Source organism: Stegostoma tigrinum, chromosome 5 (genome assembly GCF_030684315.1).
Source record: "Stegostoma tigrinum isolate sSteTig4 chromosome 5, sSteTig4.hap1, whole genome shotgun sequence".
In the NCBI taxonomy this organism is placed as follows: domain Eukaryota; kingdom Metazoa; phylum Chordata; class Chondrichthyes; order Orectolobiformes; family Stegostomatidae; genus Stegostoma; species Stegostoma tigrinum.
The window spans coordinates 40989694-41013544 of record NC_081358.1 but is presented as its reverse complement, the minus strand read 5'-3'; the positions used below and the strand labels follow the sequence as shown (position 1 = coordinate 41013544).

At 38.6% G+C, this 23851-nt stretch overlaps 1 protein-coding gene across 1 annotated transcript in view; it reads right to left on the bottom strand.

Moving 5' to 3' along the window:
- The window catches only part of LOC125451629 (zinc finger protein 236-like), a 136744-nt gene that overhangs the window by 17438 nt on the left and 95455 nt on the right, over positions 1-23851 (bottom strand). The window contains exons 23-28 of the mRNA XM_048528975.2: positions 22118-22266; positions 20283-20523; positions 17664-17834; positions 9797-9967; positions 3089-3282; positions 473-607 (exon numbers count right to left, since the gene is read on the bottom strand). Of these exons, the coding sequence (XP_048384932.1) occupies positions 473-607; positions 3089-3282; positions 9797-9967; positions 17664-17834; positions 20283-20523; positions 22118-22266 (1061 nt within the window). The remainder of the gene's footprint in view (positions 1-472; positions 608-3088; positions 3283-9796; positions 9968-17663; positions 17835-20282; positions 20524-22117; positions 22267-23851) is intronic.

The following is a 23851-nucleotide window of genomic DNA, read 5'->3' as shown; positions in this document are numbered from 1 at the left end:
ACTTAAGCATATTGAAATACATTTGCCAATCCTCAACCCACTCTCCCATATGATCAAGATCCCGCTGTAATTTTTGATAACCCTCCTCACTATCATCAATACCTTCTAATTTTGTATCATCCACAAACTTATTAATCATGCCTTGTACATTCACATTCAGATCATTTATGTAAATAACAAATAACAAAGGTCCCAGCACCCATCCTTGTGGCACATCATTAGTTACAGGCCTTCAGTGTGAGAAACAACCTCTGCCTCCGACCAGAGCCAATTTTGAATCCAATTAGCTAGCTCTCCCTCGATCCCATACAACCTAACTTCCATGATTGACCTGCCACGCGGGCCTTATGAAAGGCCTTATTATAGTTAACACTTAGTAATTGGGTAGCTCTATCAAAACGTCAACTGGGTATTGCCCTCACCCCATGTTGGATCATTCTATGTACTTTTCCTTTAAATCGCTGTTCTGTACCTGGTATGAGGCCGTCTCATCTTGTGTACCAGCTGAATCCTGTGGTGCCTGACTGACCAATATAACTTGCGGATGAGCTGATCCACTTTGGCCTGGGAGAGTTGCTTCAGGGACCACTGCTGGAAATTGTTGCCCCTGTTTTTGAAGAGCAAACGATTAAAATTACCAGACATAATTACACAAACAAAACAAATGTTTTGCTCCACCATTAATAATACTTCTGTAATAACACTATTTCATTTTCAATTCAGTCAGCATATTCTACATTAAATATTTCACAAAAGCTTAAAAACATGTTTTAAATCTTTTACTATAAATAAATTTGTAGCAAACAGTAGATGATGATTTTGAAATTTTATAAAAAGTCTAAGGCACCGACATTTCAAAGTACCTGTTCTAGATAGTCACCATTCTAAACATCACATTGTTGTCTGCAGAATGGCTGTAATGTTCAATTACTGAACACTAAAATTGAGAGCTACACATCTGCGATGTTATTAACAGAGCCAGTAAATCCATCTGAACTGTGAACATTTGCTGTGAAACATATCAGGGTCTATTTTTCTCTATATCATTACTAGCTTCAAATCCCTTTCTAAAATTAGAAAATTGGGCTTATTCATTACATTTAAATACATTTGTCTTTCTGAGCTTACTTCATCTCTATTCTTATAAAACTGCTTCATAAAATTGCCGTGGTAAACCGTTTGGCACTGCACCTTGTAAAAGTTTTAAAATATTACATTTTTTTAACTTGTGATTAAATCCCCCTGTGGCCTTGCTTCTCCGTATCGCTACAACTTTACATAGGCCAGGCCAATAACCCTTCAAGATCTCTCCACTAATCCAATTTTCGCCTTTTATGCATTCAGGCTTTCCACTGCACCAGCTTTTCGACTGTGAAAATAGCTGCTAAAGCACTAAAGCTCTATAATTATTTCCTTATATCTCACTTTCTTCTCTTCTTTGAAGACATCTCTTTGATCACATTTTTGGTCATCTGCCTTAATTATCTCCTTATGTGACTTGGGGTCAAGTTTTGTTTGACAATACACTGTCAAGCAACTCGGAACCTTTACCACACAGATGATGCAGTACGAATACAAGTTGTTAGTGTTGTTACAGATAGCTCTTTCACCTTTTATCCAACCACTATGTAAATTTAGAAACTACTGCAAACCTGTCAAGTCTCACCTTTTTAGGATCAGGTTTGTTTTGAGTTAGTTTAAAATATTTAATGCCCTAAACTAAATAGAGAACTATGTGTGCACAAGAAGAAATACTCTACACAGGGATTTATGGAACAGACAACACAGCTTGAAATGATTGTGGAACCAAATACAGTAGCAACTTTTGGAGGGGATTAGAGATGAACCTGCAAAGAGAAAAAATGCAGTGCTATGAGGAAAGAATAAGTGCATTGGAACTAATTGGATAGATGTTTTAAAAAGCTGACACAGTATGATGGGTTGAGTGGCCTCTTTTTCTTTCCTGTGTGGTTCTTTATTTAACAAAAGTCTGTAATCTCTTTCTTCTTGGTGACATGTAGTACATAACGTCTTCACAGCCTCCTTATGTTTGCATTTGAAATGCAGTATGGAATTAGTTTTGTTTAAACCATATCCATGTCCTGCAATCATTTACCACATCAGGTTTTGTGCTGTTGGTTGCAAAGTGCTTCCTGCAACAATTTACTAAAATCCTTAAGAGTGTTATGCTTGAAGATTTAAGACATTCCAATATTAAAGAATTTTTGGAAATAATTAAAGCTCATGAGATAAATTTCAGTCTTTTTTCCTAATTGTGTTTTGTTCCTTTCCTCTTTATTAATACACTATCCACTGATAAGGTGATGGTTTCTATCTAATTGAAGGTTTGCTCTGTGTTTTTTCAATGGAAGAAGTATGAGGTAATGGATGAAACATCAAAGTGATATTCTTGAGACAAGTGAATTACTAAGAAAATATTGGTTAAATCTCTGCAGCTGTCCTACCCAGCTAACAAACAGAAGAAAGCCCAATTTTAATCGTGTGTCTTCAACTACCTGGCCCACAAGCTCTCGAATTTCCTTCCTAAAACCTCTTTGCTTAGATTGCCCTCTTAAAAGAGCTCTCCTTTGACTATGCTCTTCATCACCTGTCCTAACCTTCCATTATGTGGTATGGTGTCCTATATCATTCTATAATGCCTCCGTGGTGCACCTTTTCTCATTAAGGTGGTGTATAATTACACACAGAGATGTTATAAGGCAAATTGTTGACTTTCTATATGCTGTCATTGAAATGTGGCCAACCAGCCACCAAAATTCAATTCTTATACATTTAGATCTTCAAATCTGAGAAGTTTGTGTTCTATTTTACTCTGAGGCATTTAACTTTGTCCCTATGGTATTTTACCAGGAATAACATCAGAAAAAGGCTTTTGTTTCATATCGGAGAGAGTAATGATATTTGCTACTGAAGGTCTCTGCATAAATATGAGCGACAGAGGGGAATCTACAAGTTACAAACCACAAGACCCACCATAAGTATCAATATACTCTCAACTATTAAATGAAAACTTTAAAAATAATGAAATGCTTTACTGTCTGGATGGGACTTGTTGGTTCATCCTTACCTGAGCAGCTATGTTGAGTGTGACTGTGTCTAGGCCAGTAGATAGCATGCTCTGAGTGTCAGTCAAAGTAAGAGTAACACTGCCTTCCCCACCCACATTAGCAGATGACATCTCAAGGCTTTGGGTAGGGACAGTGGCTTGGGAAAGTGAAGTAGTGAGGGAAGATGCCAAACTGTTGGCAGTTGAACTCAACCCTGTAAGGGATGCAAAACCAACGCTGAATTAGTTCCTCTATCCTGTATCAATTCCTGGAATACAGAACATATGGTGAATGATCTACTTTTTTTCATCATTCATTAATTTTTCTCTGTACAATACTTAGAGTCTCAGAACTTCTACCTTGACTTAACAAGATATTTGACTCAAGGCGCACAACAAATACCAGAAAATATCCAAACAAATTTTTACTATTAGCGGCCTGTTTAAACCAATAATCCTTTGAGGTTATAGTACGTAAGACACACAGTACTAGAATTATTGTTAGATGGCTGTTAATATGCAATACTATTCTAGATCAGGGCTAAAACTCTGAACTGCCATTGGCTAACTAACTGTGAAATAAGCATCTACAATCCATTGTTTTCGGCCTAATCTTGTGAAAAGATCCTACAAGAACAGTGACGTTGTATTGCTCACCAGTTACTCACCACAATGACTCCTAAAAAAGTCAAATTTCTCCCAAGAAAGTTAGGCTTTTGACAATCAAAATGTTTTAAGTTTACAAAGCACCAAAGGCAAACTGGATAGCCTGCATCAAAGGACTTTAAAGGAAGTAGCTGCTGAGATAAAAAGGAGGCATGGTCAAAATACTCAAGAAATACTGGATTCCAGATGTGTTCCAGCAGATTGGAAAAACAGTCCACATGGAGCCATTATTCAAGAAGGGAGGGAGACAGAAAGTTGAAATTATAGGCCAGTTAATCTAACATCCGTCATTAGGAAAGTGAGTTCATTATTAAGAAATAGTGGAAACTTAATGCAATCAAACACAAACAACATGGTTTTGTGGAAGGGAAATCATATTTGACAAAATTGCTAGAGTTCTTTAAGGATGTTGTAAGTAGAGTTGATAAAGGGGAACTGTTAGATATCATTTGTAATTATGATATCAAATGTAATTATGGGCTTTATTGCTCAGGGGAATGGTGTTTAAAAACAGAGAAGACTTGTTACAACGCAGGATGTGGTTGAAGTTGCACTATGTTCAGTTTGATTAGATTCCCTACAGTGTGGAAACAGGCCATTTGGCCCAACAAGGCCACACCGATCCTTGGAGCATCCCAACCAGACCTATAACCCACACATCCTTGAACACTACGGGCAATTTAGCATGGCCAATCCATCTAGCCTGCACATCTTTGGACTGTGGGAGGAAACCGGAGCACCCGGAAGAAACCCACGCAGACACGGGGAGACTGTGCAAATTCCACACAGACAGTTGCCCGAGGCTGGATTTGAACTCGGGTCCCTGGTGCTGTGAGGCTGCAGTGCTAACCACTGAGCCACTGTGCCACCATATTTAAAAAAAATACACTGAGTATTGTTCAAAAGCAATTCACTAAGCTGATTCCTGAGATGAAGTGAAAACCGAAAGAACTACAAATGCTGTAAATCGGGAACAAAAAGAGAAGTTGTTTTATCCTGAGATGAAGTGGTTGACTTATCAAGAACAGCTAAACAGATTATGTTTTTATTCATCAGAGTTTGAAAAAATCTTATTCAAACATACAAGATTCTGATGGGGCTTGACAGGGTAGATGCTGGGAAGTTATTTCCATGAAAAGGGAATCTTGAGCTTGGGGACATATTTACAGAATAAAGGGACACTCATTTAAAACTGAGATGCAAAGGCATTTCTTTGTACAAAGGGTAATGTATGTCTGGAATTCACTATCTCAGGGTTGTACGGGTTAGATCACTGAAAGCATTGGAAGAGGAGGTAGGGTCCGTTAGCTCAGTTGGCTGGCTGGCTGATTTATAATGCACAGTAAGAGAGATGAAGTGGTTTTTGTTGAGGTTTTTTTTAGAAAGGTATCTTAAAAAGGTCAGAGGCAAGACTGCACATTGGATTGCTGGAAAATGAGGCTGCAGAAGTAGTAACTGGAAACAAAGAAATGGTGGATGAACTGAATAAGTACTTTGCATCAGTTTTCACAGTGGAATTCACGAGCAGCATTCCAGAACTTCAATAGAGTCAAAGGGCAGAGCTGAGCCTAGTGGTCATCACTAAGGAGAAAGTGCTGCAAAAGCTGAAAGGTCTGAAGGTGAATAAATCACCCGGACCAGATGGTCTATAGCCCAGAGTTCTCAAGGAGGTAGGTAAGGACATTGTGGAGGCATTGGTGGTGATCTTTCAAAAATGACTGGAGTCATGGAGGGTCCATGAGGACTGGGAAATGGCTAATGTAACAGCCCTGTATAAGAAGGGAGTAAGGCAAAAGATAGGAAATTACAGGCTGACCTTGGTCATTGGTAAGATTTTAGAGTCCATTACTAAGGATGAGACTAAGGAGTAATTAGAAGCGTATGGTAAAATAGGGCTGAGATAGCACAACTGTGTCAAGGGGACATTATGCCTGACATATCTGTTAGAATTCTTTGAGGACTAACAAGCAAGTTAGCCAACGGATGTGATCTATTTCGATTTCCATAAGACCTCTGAGAAGATGTTGAACAGGAGGCTGCAAATGCAAGCCTATTGTGTTAGGGACAAGAGACTGACATGAATAGAGGATTGGTTATCTGGCAGAAGGCAGAGAGTGGGTATTAAGGGGCCTTTTCCAGGATGGCAGCAGGTAACTAGTCAAGTTCTACAGCAGTCCATGTTAGGACCATAATTCTTCACACTGTACATTAACAATCTGGAACTGAGGGTATTGCGGCCATGTTTGCAGATCACACAAAATGTAGGTGGAGGGGCAGGTAGTGGTGAGGCGACAGGGAGGCTGCAGAATGACTTGGGCAGGCTCGGTAAGTTGGCAAACAAGTGGCAGATGGAATACAAATGTGAGAAAGTGTGAAGTTATACACTTTGGTAGGAAGAATAAAAGCGCATTCTATTTTCTAAATGGGAAAAGACTTTGGGAGTCCTAGTTCAGAATTCTCTTCAGGTTAACGTGCAGGTTCAGTTGGCAAATGCAATGTTAGTATTCATTTTAAGAGGGACAGAATACAAGGACAGAAAGTACTCGTGAGGCTGTAGAAGGTTCTGGTCAGACCACATTTGGAATACTGTGTGCAGTTTTGGACCCAATATCTAAGGATGGATGTGCTGGCTTTGGAGCAGTCCAGAGGAGGTCTGCAAGAATGATTGCAGGGATGAAGGGCTTATTACATGAGGAGCAGTTGAGGACTCCGACTGTAATCAATTCAGTTTATACAGATGAGAGGGAACTGACTGAAACTCTCAGATTACCGAGAGGCTTTGGATAGTGCGGATGTGGACAAGATGTTTCCAATAGTAAATGAGCCTCAGAGAGAAGAGCCATCGCTTGAGAACCGAGATGAGCCAGAGGGTGGTTAATCTGTGAAACTCACTGCCACACAGGGTTTTGGAGGCAAAGTCATTGAGTATATTTAACAGAGACAGATAGGTTCTCGACTGGTAAGGCGATCAAGAGTTTCAGGGAGAAGCCAGGAACATGGAGATGACAAAACTACCAACCATTATCGAATGGCGATGCAGACTCGACAGTTCAAGAAGGTTAATTCTGCTTGAATGTCTGTGGTGTTATAGGATTCACAATAGGAGGAGAACTGAGTCCTGTGGAACACACCTCCTGCAATATGTGCGAGATCATGGACACTTTCAGTGTGACCAGTACACAGGAAGCGTGTTTGCCACAGCTCCTGATTGATCACATGGAGCAGCTGGAGCTGGAGTGGGCTCACTATGGGGTATCCATGATGCTGAAGACGTTATGGATAGCACGTTTAGCAAGCTGGGCTCACCTCAGGTAACAAAAAAGATAGAAGAAAGAGGTGGCCTTCGAGCCTGCTCCGCCATTCTTCACAATCATGGCGGATCATCTAACTCAACAGTCAAATCCTGCTTTTCCCTGATAACCTCTGATCACATTCACCCCAAGGGCCGTATCTAGTCACCACTTCGATATATTCGATGTTTTGGCATCAGCTACTTCCTGTGGTAATGAATTCCACAAGCTTACCACTATTTGGGTGAAGAAATGTCTCCTCATCCCTGTCCTAAATTGTCTACCCCAAATCCTCATACTGTGATCCCTGGATCTGGACACACCTAACATCGGGAACATCCTCCCTGATTCTACCCTGTCCAGTCCTGTCAGAATGTTATAAGTCTCTGTGAGATCCCCCCTCATTCGTCTGAACTCTCGTCTGGGGGTAATGAAGTTCATGTGGTTTACACGGACTTCAGTATGACTTTTGACAAGGTTCCACATGGAAGGCTGGTCCGAAAGATAACAGCCCATGGGATCCAAGTCAAGCTGGCAAACTGGATCCAAAATTGGCTTGCAAATAGGAGGCAAAGGATGACGGTGGAGGGATATTTTTGTGATTCGAAGACTGTGACCAACGGTGTCCCATAGGGATCTGTGCTGGAGCCCTTGCTGTTGTGTATATTTATGATGTGGATGTGAATGTAATTAGTTATAATTAATAAGTCTGCAGATGTCACAAAAATTAGTAGTGTTGTTAACTGTGAGGAGGATGGTTTCGGGCTAGTCTGATATTGAACAGTAGGTAAATTGGGCGCAACAAAGGCAGGTGAAATTTAATCCTAGTAAGTGCAAGGTGATGTTTTTAGAACAAAGATCAAGGAACACTACAGTACAGGAACAGGCCCTTCAGCCCACCAATACTGCGCCTACAGTCCTTCCTTAATAAAACCTTTTGCTTCTTCACTGTCCCTATATCTCTTTATTCCCTGCCTTTTCATATAGGTCAAGACGCCTCTTAAACATTGCTCTTCCATCCTCCATCACCACCTCCTCTGCCAGGTCATTCCAGGCACTCACCACCTTCCATGTGAAAAAACCTACCTCTGACTTCTCCTTTAAACTTAGTCCCTTTTACCTCAAATTTTTTTTGTCCCCAGTAATTAACATTTCTACCTGGGAAAAAGACTCCAACTATCCATTCTATCCATGTCTCTCAAACATTGTAAACTTCTTTCAAGATAGTCATCATCCTATGACATTCAAATGAAAACAAATCAAGTCCAATCTCTCCTCATAGCTAATATCTTCCAAAGCAAGTAACATAGAACATAGAACATTACAGCACAGTACAGGCCCTTCGGCCCTCGATGTCGTGCCGACCTGTCATACCGATCTCAAGCCCATCTAACCTACACTATTCCATGTACGTCCATGTGCTTGTCCAATGACAACTTAAATGTACCTAAAGTTGGCGAATCTACTACCGTTACATCCTGGAAAACCACTTCTGCGTCTTCTCCACAGCGTACACATCCTTCTGGTAGTGTGGCAAACAGAACTGTACACAATATCCAAACGTGTCCTAAAGTTTTACGCAGCTGCAACATGATAATTTGTATACTCTTGATGGCTAGCATGCCATGTGCCTTCTTGAATGGCTTAAGGAAGATCTAATAAAGGAAGGATATACATAGTGAACGTTAAGTCCCTAAGGAGTACTGAGAAACAAAGGGACCTTCTTGCACAAACTCATAGATCCTTGAAGATTTCAGCAAGGTCGACAGGGTGTGAAAGGCATATAGGATGCTTGCCTTGATTAGCAAGGGTGTAGAATATAGGAACAAGGACATGTTTTTACTAACAACTTTATAAAACATTTGTTAAGCTACAGATGGAACACTGTGTGCAGTTCTGAACGCCACACTATCAAAAAGACATGATTACACTGGAGAGGGTGCACAGGAGATTCATCTGAATGTTGCTTGAGATGAATGGTCTCAAGTTATGAGGAGGGTCTGGATATGCTGGGTTTGTTTTCTTTGGAGCAGAGGAGGCTGAGGACGATCTGATTGAGGTACACACAATTATGAGAGGCATAGACAGAGTAGATTGTTAGAATTGTTACCCCCATGGCAGATGTGTCTAAGACCAGAGATAAAGAGTAAGCATCTTAAAAAAAAACTTTTTCACCCAGAGGTTGGGAAAAATATGAAATGTGCTGCTGGAGGAGGTCATGGAGACAGGTACCCTCACAACATTTAAGAAGCACTTGGATAAGCATTTAAAATGCCATAGCATAGTAGGCTAAGGACCAAGCATAGTACTGTCTGGTTTTCTTCGGCTAGCACAGGCATGGTGGGCTGAAGGACCTGTTTCTATGCTCTATGACAATGGCAACTTTAACTTTTACTAGATAGATTTTTGAAATATCAGGTAGTTGACAGTTACCCTGAGCTGCCACAAAACAGGAGCTGAGACCAGGTACAGATAATTTCGTTGAATGGCAGGGCAGGCTTAAGAGGCCAAACAGCCAACTCCTGTTCCTATTTCTTACACTCTTATGTTCTAAGCGCCCAATTCAAAGATGTGAAATAGAGGTCTGATAAGTCTCATACCTACAAGTCCTGTAGGCAATTTAAGTATACATATTCAATAGGTACATATCTCCTCAAATTCAAAACTAAAAGCTCTTGTTCAGATAGTCTCAAATGTACTTTACAGCTAGAATGACTGGTTAAACATTCTTACCCGTCCCTGTTTTCCTATTAGGTATGTTACTTCCTCTTACCTGGTATGTTAGCACTCGTGGTATTAAGGCCAGCTCCCTGATTCAGGATTTGATCATTGCTGATAGTCAATGTGGCAGTACTAGGTTGATTATTCACTGACGTTTCCAATTGGATCCCTCCATTCATTTCACCATTACCAGTCCTGCTATGCTGCTGAATGATATCCTGACCTATAGGGAAATGGAGAGTTACATAGTTTGAAATAAAATCACCTTAAAAAGTTCAAGATAATGCACCACTTCTTCTTCAAAAAAGACCTGATTTGTTTTAATGAATGATAGTTTCCTCCATAATTTCACTTCATACAATGCAAGTAAAAAGAAATCTGCCCCAACTTTACTTTATAAATATTTTACTGGATGCTTTCTAAAGGTGACTTGATAATTCATACTTATTACAGACACGCTACAATTATAGTTACAGGGCAAAGTTATTGTTATTTTCTGTTGTGAATTTGCTAAGTATGATGGACTGTCACTTTACGAGTCTGATCAAGTGACATCAAAATGATATCTGCAGTCATTCTGAGTGGGAAATAACTTAATCTAATCCTGCCGTCTGCAGAATGAAAACCTCCCTAGTAAGGCTCCTACTTGGGCCTCCTTCTTGCAATGTAATGCAAATGGAAAATTGCTGACAAGGATAATCTCCCCTTTGAGACCTTCCAGATAAATCCCATTAAATCACCAAAAAAAAACACAATCAGGATCCTCACAGCAGACCTCGGATGCATTTTCAAAAATAGAGGAAAAGAAATGAAAAGTTGCTGAAGCAGGTACAGTCAGCGAGGAATTTAAAACAAAAGGATATAACAGTGCAGAAGAACCTTAACACAATCTTCATCCTGAACGGACACAGAGTAATGAGTACCCTACTCAAGAGGGAAATATCTTGAGCTAGGGGTGAAGACTTGAACCAACAGTAATACCTTGTTTTGTGGGAAAGAAATGAGGAAGTACTAAGAATTGAAGCAGAGGTAGTCATCCCTGTGCCCCTACAATCAGCAAGATAATGAAGCTATCTCCTAGTTTATAGCTAGTATAAAGAAGTCAACAGAATTTTTCGATTAAGAAACAACTTAATTAATCAGAGACAGACTAGTGTGTGGTTCAACATGTGAAACAATCTATAAGAGTTTACGAATAGAAAAGAAGCTAGGCTTAAAGAAAGCACTGGAAACAGCAGCTAAGAAAGCTCAACAGCTAAGCTCAAGTCTGAGAGTTCACAAAATGGCAGCTGAGAAATGAGGATTAACACAGGCTCAAAACTGCGATCACATGGAAAAATAGGTCAACAGCAAATTGCTGGTACAAAGAAGCTGTAGATAAAAACTGCTGGAAAAATAAGGGCATAATAAACAGGCATGCTCGAGAAAGAAACATGAACAACATAAAACAGAAACCAAAGAGTGAGAAGAAAATCTACATGATACAAAATGACACGAGAAAAGCCTAGACTCTCAGTCCCAAAGAGGAGCTGTTATTAAATATACTGGCCATTGCTGACGACAGCAACTAACATTGAATCACTCCCTTACTGAATAGCAAACCAGTAAGAATGGAGGTGGACACTGGAACTGTGGTTTCATTTATAGCTGAAAGTGTGTACCAGAAGCAACTTAGTCACATTGCACCTGAATCCTCAAAAATTGTACTGAGAACTTATCAGACAAAGTGGTGATTTTAAGGGGTATTATCAAGGCAAATGTTCAGTTATACAGTCAGTCCTTACACATTACCAAAAAAAAAATTTCAGGTTTACTGGGAGGAATTTGATGGAGAAAATCAAACTCAACTAATTGAAGCAAATCACTTGTCAGATTTTGAGAATGACCTACCACGGATTCTAAAGAAACATGCCAGTGTCTTCAATCAGGAATCTCAAAAACATGGAAAAGATCTCTGTCAAACTGAAAATCAAGAAAAATATTGCGAAGCTAGTTCAATGCCTTATGCAATCAGGACAAAGTCAAGGCTGAAGTAGAGAGACTGGTCAATACAGGAGTCCTTGAAGCCTGTAAATGAATTTGACTGGGCTATTCCAATTGTACTGTGATGAGGAAAGATGGATCAATATGCATCTAAGGTGATTTTAAGGTCACTATTAATCCGGTACTGTGTGCTGAGCAATATCCTTTGCCTTTATTCAATGATATTTGCTGGACTAGCAGGTCGTTCGCTTTTCAATAAAATTGACCTTAATCAAGCCTATCCCCAGATGAATGTAGATCCTGAGTCGCAGAAATACTTGATTTTTATAACACAAAGAAAAAATACAAAAGGATTCCATTTGTAACCAGACCAGTGCCTGAATTATTCCAGCATACCACAGATCAGATTTTAAGTGGATTAGAACAAGTCCAGTGATACCTAGGTGATATTTTAGTTACTAGGAGAAGAGAAAAACAGCATCTCCATCATTCAGACGCTGTTCTGCACAGACTTTAAGATTATGACCAAGAGTGAGGAAAGACATGTGAATTTTTAAATCTTGTACCGCACATATAAGTAGTGTCTTTGATGCTAAGGGGATTGCACAATGTGCCTTCAAAACTAAAAACCATAACCAAGGCACCAACACCTAAAAATGCAAACTATCTATGATCATTTTTGGGCTTACCAAATTACTATGACAGGTTTGTTCCACATCTTACAACCATTCTCAAGCCACTGAATAATTTATTATGCCAAAACAAGAATTAGAAATGGGAAGAACAATACAAAGGAGCTTTTACACAAGCCATAGAGGTTTTATTAAAGTCATATGTCCTGATCCATTTTGACCCAAAGTTACCATTGCAACCAGCATGCTAGGGATCACTACTTCGTGAGGAACTATTATTTCTCACATATCACCCAATGATGAAGAGAAGCTAATAGCATTTGCATCAACATGATTAAATAAATTAGAAATGATCTATGCACAGTTAGAGAAAGAAACTCGAGGAATTATTTTTGGCATTAGATGATTCTACTTATACCTTTAGGGCTAGGAATTTGCCCAACAGACCAAACCATTGACCACAATACTTGGACCTCATACAGGAATGCTCTCTCCAGCAGCAAGCCATTTGCAACTCACTATTACAATTAAGTATCAGCAATCCAATTTACATACAAATGCAGACTGGCTCTTTCGCTTGTACTTACCAAATGAGTCAACTAAAAGCGATCTTTACGGAGACATTAGAGATAATGGGAACTGCAGATGCTGGAGAATTCCAAGATAATAAAATGTGAGGCTGGATGAACACAGCAGGCCAAGCAGCATCTCAGGAGCACAAAAGCTGACGTTTCGGGCCTAGACCCTTCTCTCTGATGAAGGGTCTAGGCCCGAAACGTCAGCTTTTGTGCTCCTGAGATGCTGCTTGGCCTGCTGTGTTCATCCAGCCTCACATTTTATTATCTTGTTTACGGAGACATTTTCCACTTTAAAAAAAACAAAGAACTGTTTGGTAAAGGCAGGACAAGTTAAGACATAGACTAGAAATGATCTACTAGCACCAAAAGTGATGGACATGGTACTTCATGACAAGATCGCAGGAACAACCCCAGAACTGTAGCCATATGTCCACTCAGAAGCTAGAGCTGTCCATACAACAGGATTTCTCCAATGGAGAATAAGTGTTATCAATCAACAAGCAAGGAAACCTGTATTAAATCAACTACACAAGGGTCAATATTACATTGTCAGAATGAAGGAGATAGACAGATACTATTTTAGTGGCCAAGGCTTAACTCCAAAATTGAGAAGGCATGAATATGTGCAACTTATATAAGAGTTTGCAACTCACCTTCATTAATGCCATTACACCATGGGAATGGCCAAAAAGACCATGGCAAAGATTTCATATTGAGCAGGTGAGATCTTTTGAAGCTCCACTGTTTTTCATTATGGTTGATGCACATACTAATTGGCCTGAAGTTGCCATCACAAAGACAACATTTCAGAGGAAACCGCTGAAAGACTGGAGGAGATCTTTGCAAGGATTGGTTACTTATAATAATGTGAAAAATGGCCCACAGTTTATATCACGATTGTTTACAAACTATCTGAAGCTGAACAAAATTTAAGATATTCGATTAGCTCCTTGTCACCCAACGACATCAGGTTTGGCGGAAACGTTTGTTCCGACAATGAAGGGTAACTTGAGAACAGGGATCGCAATCCAAAAGACTGAGCCAATTTTTGTTAGTAAACCATTTTTAAAGTTCTCCACCATTGCTCATGCTAGAGTGTCAGTCACACACGTAATTTGCTGAAAACACCCTTGATTCATCAGAAGATACAAGATTCAACAGAACCCAGTTTTCCAACAAGAGATGAAGGCCACACATTGCGTTTTCCAAAAAGGTCAAGATGTAGTGGCAAGGAATTACACTATTGGTGAGAAGTGGGTACCAGCCATCAGTGAAGCACAGACTGGACTCGAGTCCTACACTGCACAGACAAGAGGCGATGCAGTATAGAGAAGGTATGCAGATCAACTGGCAACCAAGTGGTACTGGATCAAACTTGCCGGGGACACCATTAACAGAATATCTGCAAATAACTGTACCAAATGGAGACCAGGATACACCTGAGGACAGAACAGTAACTGGAGCATCTCAGGGAAATGCTACCTTAATGGGGAATACCATGACATTGTGTGAACCTCTGAACAGTCAGTCATCTCAGACAGCGAGAAATGATGTTCCGAGTACACCTAAAACAACAGAAGTTAAAGCTAATTAGAAAAATAAACAAATGTCTGAGGACTGCCAACAGCCACACAAAAATTGATGTTCTCTGGAACATCTTACCTACTGACTGTTGTCTATATGATGTAAAACTTGTGAATGCTTTGGCTGCAGGAACCTCTGATGTAAAGAGGAGGGATGTTGTGTATTTCTGTACGTATAGTGGACTGTCACTTTAACAGTCCAATCACATGACATGACGATGACATGCCATTCTCCACCCAAATCAGTTTAGTAATCTTGCCACCAGTAAAAGGTAGACCTCTTTATGAAAGATCCTGCTGTTGTTAAAACTCTTCAGCCTCCTATTTCTCAAAACATAACAATTTCCATACAAGGAATTTTGCTGTTCACAACTACAAATCAGAAAACAGCCCTGAAGCCTCTTTAGGATACTTCCAATAATTATCATGTAATCTTGTGATACCTTCCAAAAGGATTCAAAGTACATCAAATAAAAGCAAAATACTGCAGACGCTTGAAATCTGACGTAAAAACAAAGTGGTGGAGAAACTTAGCAAGTCTGACAGCATTTGTGGAGAGAGAATCAAAGTTAACGTTTCAAGTCCAATGACTCCTCTTTGGAACTGCTGAGTTCCGAAGCACGGTGATTTTACAAGAATACAAATGGTGCCAGACCTGCTGAATTTCTGTTACATTTTCTGTTTTGATTCGAAGCACATGTTGGAGTGTTGTTCCAGTACATGCCATTATTCAAACAAAATGCACCTCCAGTCCAGGATTACATGCTTTTGACATATACTGCTATTGTCATAGAATTACACAGATCTACAGATTTCAAAGAGTAGTTGAGAAAGCTGTACAGTAAATGCACTATCAATGTAACACCAACATTTACAGATGTTCAAACATCAATTTAAAAAGCTGCACTTGAACATTAATGAATAACTCCAATAACCTGAACTGAACACTAATGCATTTAGATAACTGCAGCTCTTCACATGAACTCAAAGGCAGTGAAAATATTCCAAATTATCTAATTCATCAACGTGGTAACCAAATAAATTATGACAATAAAGTTACTACTCACTTACAGAAAATGAGTTATTCTTTTGGCAGTGCACTTTCTAAACGGAAATCATTGTTGCCAGCAACTATTTAACCTCTAGCTCTTTAAGAAATAATCAGTATCAGAATAATACTTTCATCAAAACAAATGCATGAGTTTTATTTAATTTTACCATGCTGGTTGACAAATCAGAGAATAGGGTACTTCTGATGAAACTGTTCTTAAACCAATCGTAAGAATGCATCAACTTTGCACAAGCATGTACTGCAACTGAATTTATACTTGTTATTTTCCAATGAGTTCCACTTCACAGCAATCATACACCAATGTTATTATTGTATACCTAAATCATTCCAATTGTAAAATCATCCAAAACATTTTTTTCCCTATGTACAACGAGGATATCTTACACTGTGAGATCAGAAGTGTGACAGAGCTAATGAGCTTCACTTCCTACTTATAAACCTGCTTTTCCCATTTGCTACATTAAATAACCTTGACACCTCTTTATAACATAGGGCAAACATCTACTTAGTGTACCTGAAGCAGTAAAATTGCAAACATGATCATTATAAAGTAGCTTGCAATGCTGTATGCCTGGACATTGTAGAATGTTGGATTTTTAAGCACGCACCTGTAAAACGAACCTGATCAATTTCCTCTAATAAATTTAAATGAAAGGTAAATCGGGTGAGTTCATTTTGCATGATTTTGCAATGTTTTCTATGCATGAGAGATCTAGAACAAGCTTCTGTAATAAATCAGTTTCTTTTAAGGATTGTAACATACTCCTAAAGTAATCCTATGTGCCTTGCCACCCATTCAATCCTCCCCCAGAGTTAGCGATTGCTTGGGCACAATCTTCAAGTGAGGTAATTTGCTTCATTTTCTCCTGAACCCACAAAAGCAATTGAATTGTTAAAAATCCAATACAGAGTTATTATTTCTGATTTGGTACACTTCCACTGCAAAGTCGGCTTTACTAATAAGACAGTACCTACAATTAGCAGAACAAAATGGCTGCAGAATATTAGGTGCCAGGATCTGGAGAAGAGAACTTGACTGAGAGTTCTGGGTATATGGAAACATAACTGACATGCTTGAAGTACTCGGTAAAATTCACTGACAGCCATATATTATCTACATTCTGAAGCAGAGTCACTGGACCGGATATGTTGGCTTGGCTTTCTCTCCGTGATGCTGCCACATTTGCTGAGTTTCTCTAACTACTCTGCTTTTGTTTCAGATTTCCAGGATTCCCAGTTCTTTGTTTTTGTTTGGTATTAATCTACCTTTACCCTGTTTTGGCACAGTCTGCATAGCATTACTTTGCATATAACTTACATCAAAGAAACAGCCATTTGCTAAAACTCGTTCATGCTGGTGTTTATGTTCTGCATTAGTTTCCTCCCACCTTACTTTGTTTCAACCTTTCAGTACATCTTTCTACTTATTTCCCTCTTATTTGCATATCTAGCTTCTCTTTATTTCATCCATGCTGTTCACTTCAACTACTTCTTTTGTTAATGAGTTCCACACTTTTACTATTGTAGTTTCTTTAAGCTTCTTTTTGAATTTAGAGCCTGCCTTACATTTATGGTCCCTAGTTTTAGCCTTCCCATAAGCAGGAGCAACTTTTCTGTATTTCTACTGCAGAATCTTTTGATAAGATTTCAATTTGATATACTTCAGCCTTATCGTTCCTAAAAAAAAGCTCACTGAACCTCAAAGCCATTCAGCCTTTCTTGGCAGTTGTAATCTCTCCATTCTAGTAGCTTGCTTGCAGATTTTATTTTGCACCTTCTTCAGTTATTTCTACATCCTTTCTAATGTATGCACAATACTCTAATTAGTAATCGACCAAACAGTGATGCATATTAAACTATACTCTATCTCTGAATTCTATGCTTCCAGTGAATACTTTACACAAATTTTGCTTCTGCCATAGTTTTAACTTATTTGCTAAATTACTCTAATTTTGTTGATGTCTGATATTAGTAGCAATGCAACAAAAATTATGGTGGAAACAGAATAATAACAGTCACTCACTAATGTTGGTATCATGCAGTGCTTTGACCCTTCATGGCTAATACAAACCTGATATTGTGAGTGATATCTCTTGTGGTGTTCCTGATGGATTGGCACAAGCTGCATTGGTAGCCTGTGCTAGTACCTGACTGAGATTAGAATTATTAATCGTCAGTGTCATTTCCTGTTTACCACTAGAACTCGATGTAAGTTCTGGGGACTGTGAAACATCTTGTGTTCCTAACAGACAAAACAAAAAGAATAAGTTATTTTCAGACGTACAAAAAAATTCTTCCATTCAGGTAAACATACCTTGCCATTGATTATTAAAAGCAAAATATTTCAGATTTCCAGCATCTGCAGTAAAACAGAAAGTGCTGGAGAAACTCAGCAGGTTCAGCAGCATCTGTGGAGAGTGGAACAGCATTAACATCCAGAGTCCAGTATGACTTCTTCAGGATGTTGAAGTTCTGAAGAAGAGTTATACTAGACTTGCAATATTAACTGTGTGGCTCTCCACAGAATGTCTGTTTTACTGCCATTGATTAATACAGAATTTCCTTAAAATACTAAATCCTTTATTTAACTTCAGGGGACAAAAAAGTGATCTAAAAGTGCAAGATATAGATGTTGCCTGCAAAATTCATGCACTAATTTATTGAGAATGCAGGGCTGCATGATGCAGCTAACACTGACTGGCACCTTATTCTCTCTGTAAAAGGGAATTTATATTGATCATAAGAATAAGGGCATACACCTAATTTCTCAGAAGTAGGAGTATGGTATAAAGCCTTGTATGGTATGGTATGGTATTCTTTAGTCATTCAGCAAGTTATGGCTGCTCTGTGTTGCCCACAATCTGGGATCCCAATTTCAGCATAATTTTTCTGACTGTTTCAAAACATCCAAAATTCTCATACTGTTCAATGGGTGAGTGCACGGAGGACATTTCCTCTGGCTGTCATGACTAGAATCAGATGAGACAGTCTCAGAATAAGTGGTAGACTATTTAAAGCTGAGGGGAGGTGAAATTTCTTCAAACAGAGGATGGTAAATCTTTGAAATTGTCTACCACAGAAAGGTGTTGGGGCTCAGTTGTTGAGTATGTCCAATAAAGTTCGATATATTTCTATACTTTAAAGACAAAGGTCACATGCACAAAAACAAAATTGCTGGAAAAGCTCAGCAGATCTGGTAGCATCTGTAAAGGAGAAAAGGTTACGGCGATAGTGCAGAAAGTTGTTGCTCCTATTTTCTATATTCCTAGCAGTAAAGTACCCATTGAATAGAATAGAGGTAAGGAGTGATCAGTTACTCCCAGCTAATCTCACAGAACCCTTGAGGCTTTCTAAATGTTGTGCTGGTAGCTTGCTATTTGTGGGGTGACAGCACGTTTATAATAATAAATTTTTAAACATACTGTGCCTTTTTGTTCACTACTAAACCATCTTCTGAAATACACTTTAATTCAGTCTTAACACTAAGATAAATTTTGAGAAAGACCGTACAATGAAGAAAAGAATTACTGATGTGCTTCTGGTATCTTTAAGTCTTAAATAAAAACAAAGTGCTGGAGAAACTCGCCAGGTCTGGTAGCATCTGTGGAGAGAGAAACAGGAGTAATGTTTCAACTTTGCAGCAGGGAGTTAATCTTAGATACTCTAAGATAATCTAGAAAGGATGGCAGTGCACTACTGAAGCAGTCCTTTCACTAGATTTATACTATAAATTCAGCAACGTAGTAACATGGACACTTTCATTTTCAAGGTACAGTATAAAGACAAACAGGCTTCACATAAGTTTGGTAACTACATTTTGTTAGGAATGTAATTGCTCAGGAATATTAAAAAACGAGAGAAAAGGCTGTAGATTGCATTAGACATCGTCCCTCTACAGCAGAGATGACAAAAATCAACCAAGACTCAAATGTTATGATTTCAGCCCATCTTGCACTGAAACAACATTACGTTAATAATAGTATAAAATTACAATTCCAGGATATAACCATGAAAAATACCAGTGAAATATGACATAGTCCCTGGCAGTAAATCTCCTGGTCATGTTGCTGCATCCCAACATATATTCCTGAATGGTCTGCTGCAAGACATAAATTCTTACATTTTTCAGTCCAAAAACTCAATTTTGAATGTCTCATAGTAATTTTGGCCCCAGGTATACAACACAGAAGTTTAAAATGGCCACAAACATGCTTCATGCCCAAGCAGTCTATTGGAAACAAGTATCTAATTAGTCTGGAAGTCTACATTCCAACTAAGAGCATGTCATAACTAGCATATCTAATGCACATATCACTATAATTTCATCCCTTTAAGTGCAAGTAATATTCTCCATTAATATATTTATCAAATTTAAAACAGTATGAGATTGCTGTGTTGATAAAGCAAACTGTTCTGAAGAATATTCTGTGATAAAGTTGTGATGTGGAGGTACTGGTGTTGGGGTGGATAAGGTCAGAAATCACACAACAGCAAATATCCTGTTGGACTATAACCTGGTGATGTGTGATTTCTGACGATAACAAAGTTATGCAGAGCTCCTTAAGAGACTTCAAACATAACAATTCAGTTTCTTCTAGGTCACCAACAAACAAATTTAGCATTGTGAAAAGAAGAAAATAAAGATTTAGAAGTTCAATGCAAATGCCAAAATTAGACAAATATTTCTCACCTGAGCTACTCGTCAGAACATTTTCTTGTTCAGTCAGACTTCCCATTGCCATGGCAGTTGATGATGATACTGTTGGTTGCATTGGTAGACTGGTGAGTGGCTGGATGACCACATTAGCCGGCACTGTATTATCTGTTGCTGGGAGAGTCCCAGCTTGCTGTGCTAGGTTTGTGTCAGTAGACATTTGTTGAGGGAGTATATTGCCTTGTTGCAATGTCTGCTGCAAAATGCTTGAATCAATCTGCAAGGAAAAGAGAAAAAAATAATTCCAATAAAATACCAATCAATTATTGGTTGATTCAAAAGTCAGCTCACTCAATCAGATCAAGTATAACCAACTGAAAATAACCTAATCTGTGAACTGGTTTATTAATAGCAGAGTCATTGAAAAGTACAAATTTAAATTTACAGGGATAATCTGAATGCACAAGTTTTCTTAAAGATCAGGAGGCCATTTGGCCTATTGTATCTGTTTATTGTGATTAATCTACCTTTATTTTCATATATTCAGAAGGGTATGCACAGTCTATATATCTGTAAACTTGTTAAGGTTTCCTGTTTAAATGGTCTTGGTATTTAAGAGCTGTTCACATTCACAAGTTACGTCAGTTGCTGGTGTTTATGCTGCTACTCCATGCTTAACCTGCACTACTGACATTAGCGATAACAATAAGAGCAAGATGCTGCAGATGAGAAATAAAAACAAAGTGCTGGAAAAATTCAGATTTGGCAGCATCTGTGGAGAGAGGAAAGAACGTTAAAGTTTCGAGTACTACGCTTCTTTGGAACTTGTTCTTAGCAATACTACCTTCTACTCAACCTAAAGTGTCTTTAACATAGGCAAAGTAGAGAAGCATTATAAAGCAAAATTTGATACTAGGCTACATGGGATATGAGGTAAAAAGGCCAAAACCTAGGTTAGAGCTAAAAAGGACAGAGAGCACTAGACAGGTCAGGAAATTTAGTGAAGGAAATTCGGAAATTAGGGCCCAGGCAACTGAAAGAATAGCCACCACAGAATCACACAAGTGGTTACAATGCAAAAGGAGGCTGTTTCCCCATTGTGCCTGCACTGACTCATTAAATAAGAGTCATTACCTAACAGTACTGGTACAATTAAAATCAAGGAAGTACTTAGCCCAAAATTAGATGAGTGGTTATCCTGGAAGGTTATGCTTCTGGAGATTAGAGAGAAGTAGACAGGCGAGCCCATCCAGGAACTTGAAAACATGAATGTGAGTTTGCTCACTGAGCTGGATTGTTTTCTAACTTTTACCCAAGACTTTCATGGGCATACTGCGCTGATTTGGAGTTGGTGTTCAGGAAAACCATATTTACCTGCAGTTTTAAAAGGGACCATTGCAGGCAACAACAAACAAGGTTAAAGGTCAGTATTTAAAAAAACAAAACTCAACATGAAGTTGGAGGTGGGAGGGTGGTGTACAGTGGTTAGTGCTCCTCTCAGGTCCACAATCAAAGCACACAAGCCACGCTCAGCCACTTCTCTTTCAACCATTCTTTGTAACCAGGATTCCATCTTCCTGTGTCCTTTTAAAAGGACTTAATCATGGGCCACTTTAAGTCATCTGCGCAATCTGATAGATTATGATACTAAGGATGAAAGGTAGTTCCCTCCACTGCTGCAAAATTTCAAGGCACCTCTGCTTGTGACATATGCACAAGCATGAAGTGCAAGATTCCAACATTTAAACCAATGCTTCTTAGTAATAAAATAGGACTGTCCTGACTGAGTAAACTCATGTTAATGGAAGCCCAGTAATGAAAAACAATGTTAATGAAGTTCATCGTAGCAACAGCAATGACATGCTCCATACCTGTAGCGTAATGTTGTTTATATTGCTGGGGTCAATTCCGGAGATCTGCACATTCTGCCCAACCAAGTTAGCAGAAGCAAGTTGTAGCTGTATGCCTTCCAGGGTGGCAAAGCCAGCATCTGTAAGTGATAATGTCAAATCACCTCCAGCTGCCAAATAAATCAAAGGACACAAACAATTAATTTTATGAGGGAAATGGCAGAGACTGTAATGAATACATTAAAATATGGTTAATTTTTTTTTACGATAAACAGATCTCAAACATATCACCTTTGGTGCTTGGTAAATAGTTGTGAAATTTGTCTAGTGATTAAAAGGATTAACAACAAGAAAATCCAAAATTGCTTGAAAACCTCAGCAGATCTGGCAGCAGCCGTGGAAAGGAGGAGAAGTTCATGTTTCAGGTCCAGTGACTGTTGTTCTGAATGGGTAAGGATTAATAGAATTCTAGTATCATTCCATAAAGTTTGATTGAAATTAACAGGAATTATCAGATTACAGAAAGACAAATTACATTGTTCTTTTTAAAGCTTGAAGACAGGTGCAAAACAAAAGATCTTAATGTGATTACAGATGCATTTCATAAGGTTTAACTGAAATAAATAAAGGCTAGAGATATTGAATGCTGAAGGCAGATTGAAAATAGAACAAAGAACTGTGTTGCTGGAAATTTGAAACAAAAATAGGAATTGCTGGTAAAACTTAACAGATCTGGTAATGCCTATGGGGAGAAAGCGCAGCTAACATTTCAAGTCCGATGACTCTTCATGAGACCATTGGAAATAGACCTAATTTATCTGCACTAAAAACTTGAGTTCAAATATTCCCTAACAGTGTTTACAGTTGCCCAAACATCGACTCTTGCTGCTTCATTAACTCCAGTGAAAAAAACCATTCAGTGCCTTTGTCCACATATGCACGTTCCCACACCGGCACTCCCTCCCACTCACCAAACACCTCACCCAAACATACACACAAAAGCTTTACTATCCTAAGGATGCATCATAATTCTTGAAACTGCACATGACTGTCCTGTGATGCTAAGTTAAAACGTATGATTTTGTATTCTGAAATAAATTAGACTGAATCAATTCATGTTACTGAATCACTGTTATTGGTATTATTTTTGCAAATATGTTAATAACTGTCTTACGTTGGACTACATAACAACAGCAAGATCAAGTTTTTTTTTGCCACTGATGGATCAAGCTTTCCTGTTTATTCTTGGTATTTCTGAGGTAAGCTCAACTCACTTTAGCAAGAAGCACATCTATAGTTCCTGCTGGTACTAAATTAGCTTTTTTAATTACACTGATATATGTTTAAGAGCCAAATTTGGTATCATATACTTATCAGTTCAGAAGCGATGCTCAGTAGATACATCATTAGTACATTGCAAATTCTGCATTAAGGCTACCTTTCAACAGTAAGGAACAAATAGTGTAAGAAGGTGGCAGCATTTGTGCAAAATCTGCTCATTAAAAGATTTAGACGAAGTATAAATGATGAATTTGAACTAATTTAGTTTTGCTAGACATGGCAACAATTTTGTTAAAATTTTAACGAAAATTGAAGTTTAATATACAGCTGATGGGTATGGATGGACAAGATTCCCTCCCATTGAGCATTATGATTCAAGTTACGTCGTTATTCCTTTAGTGAAGTAGGAAGTTTAAAATTATGAAGATGGCAACCTCTTTCTGGTAATTATTTAGCAACAAAATCAACAATGGA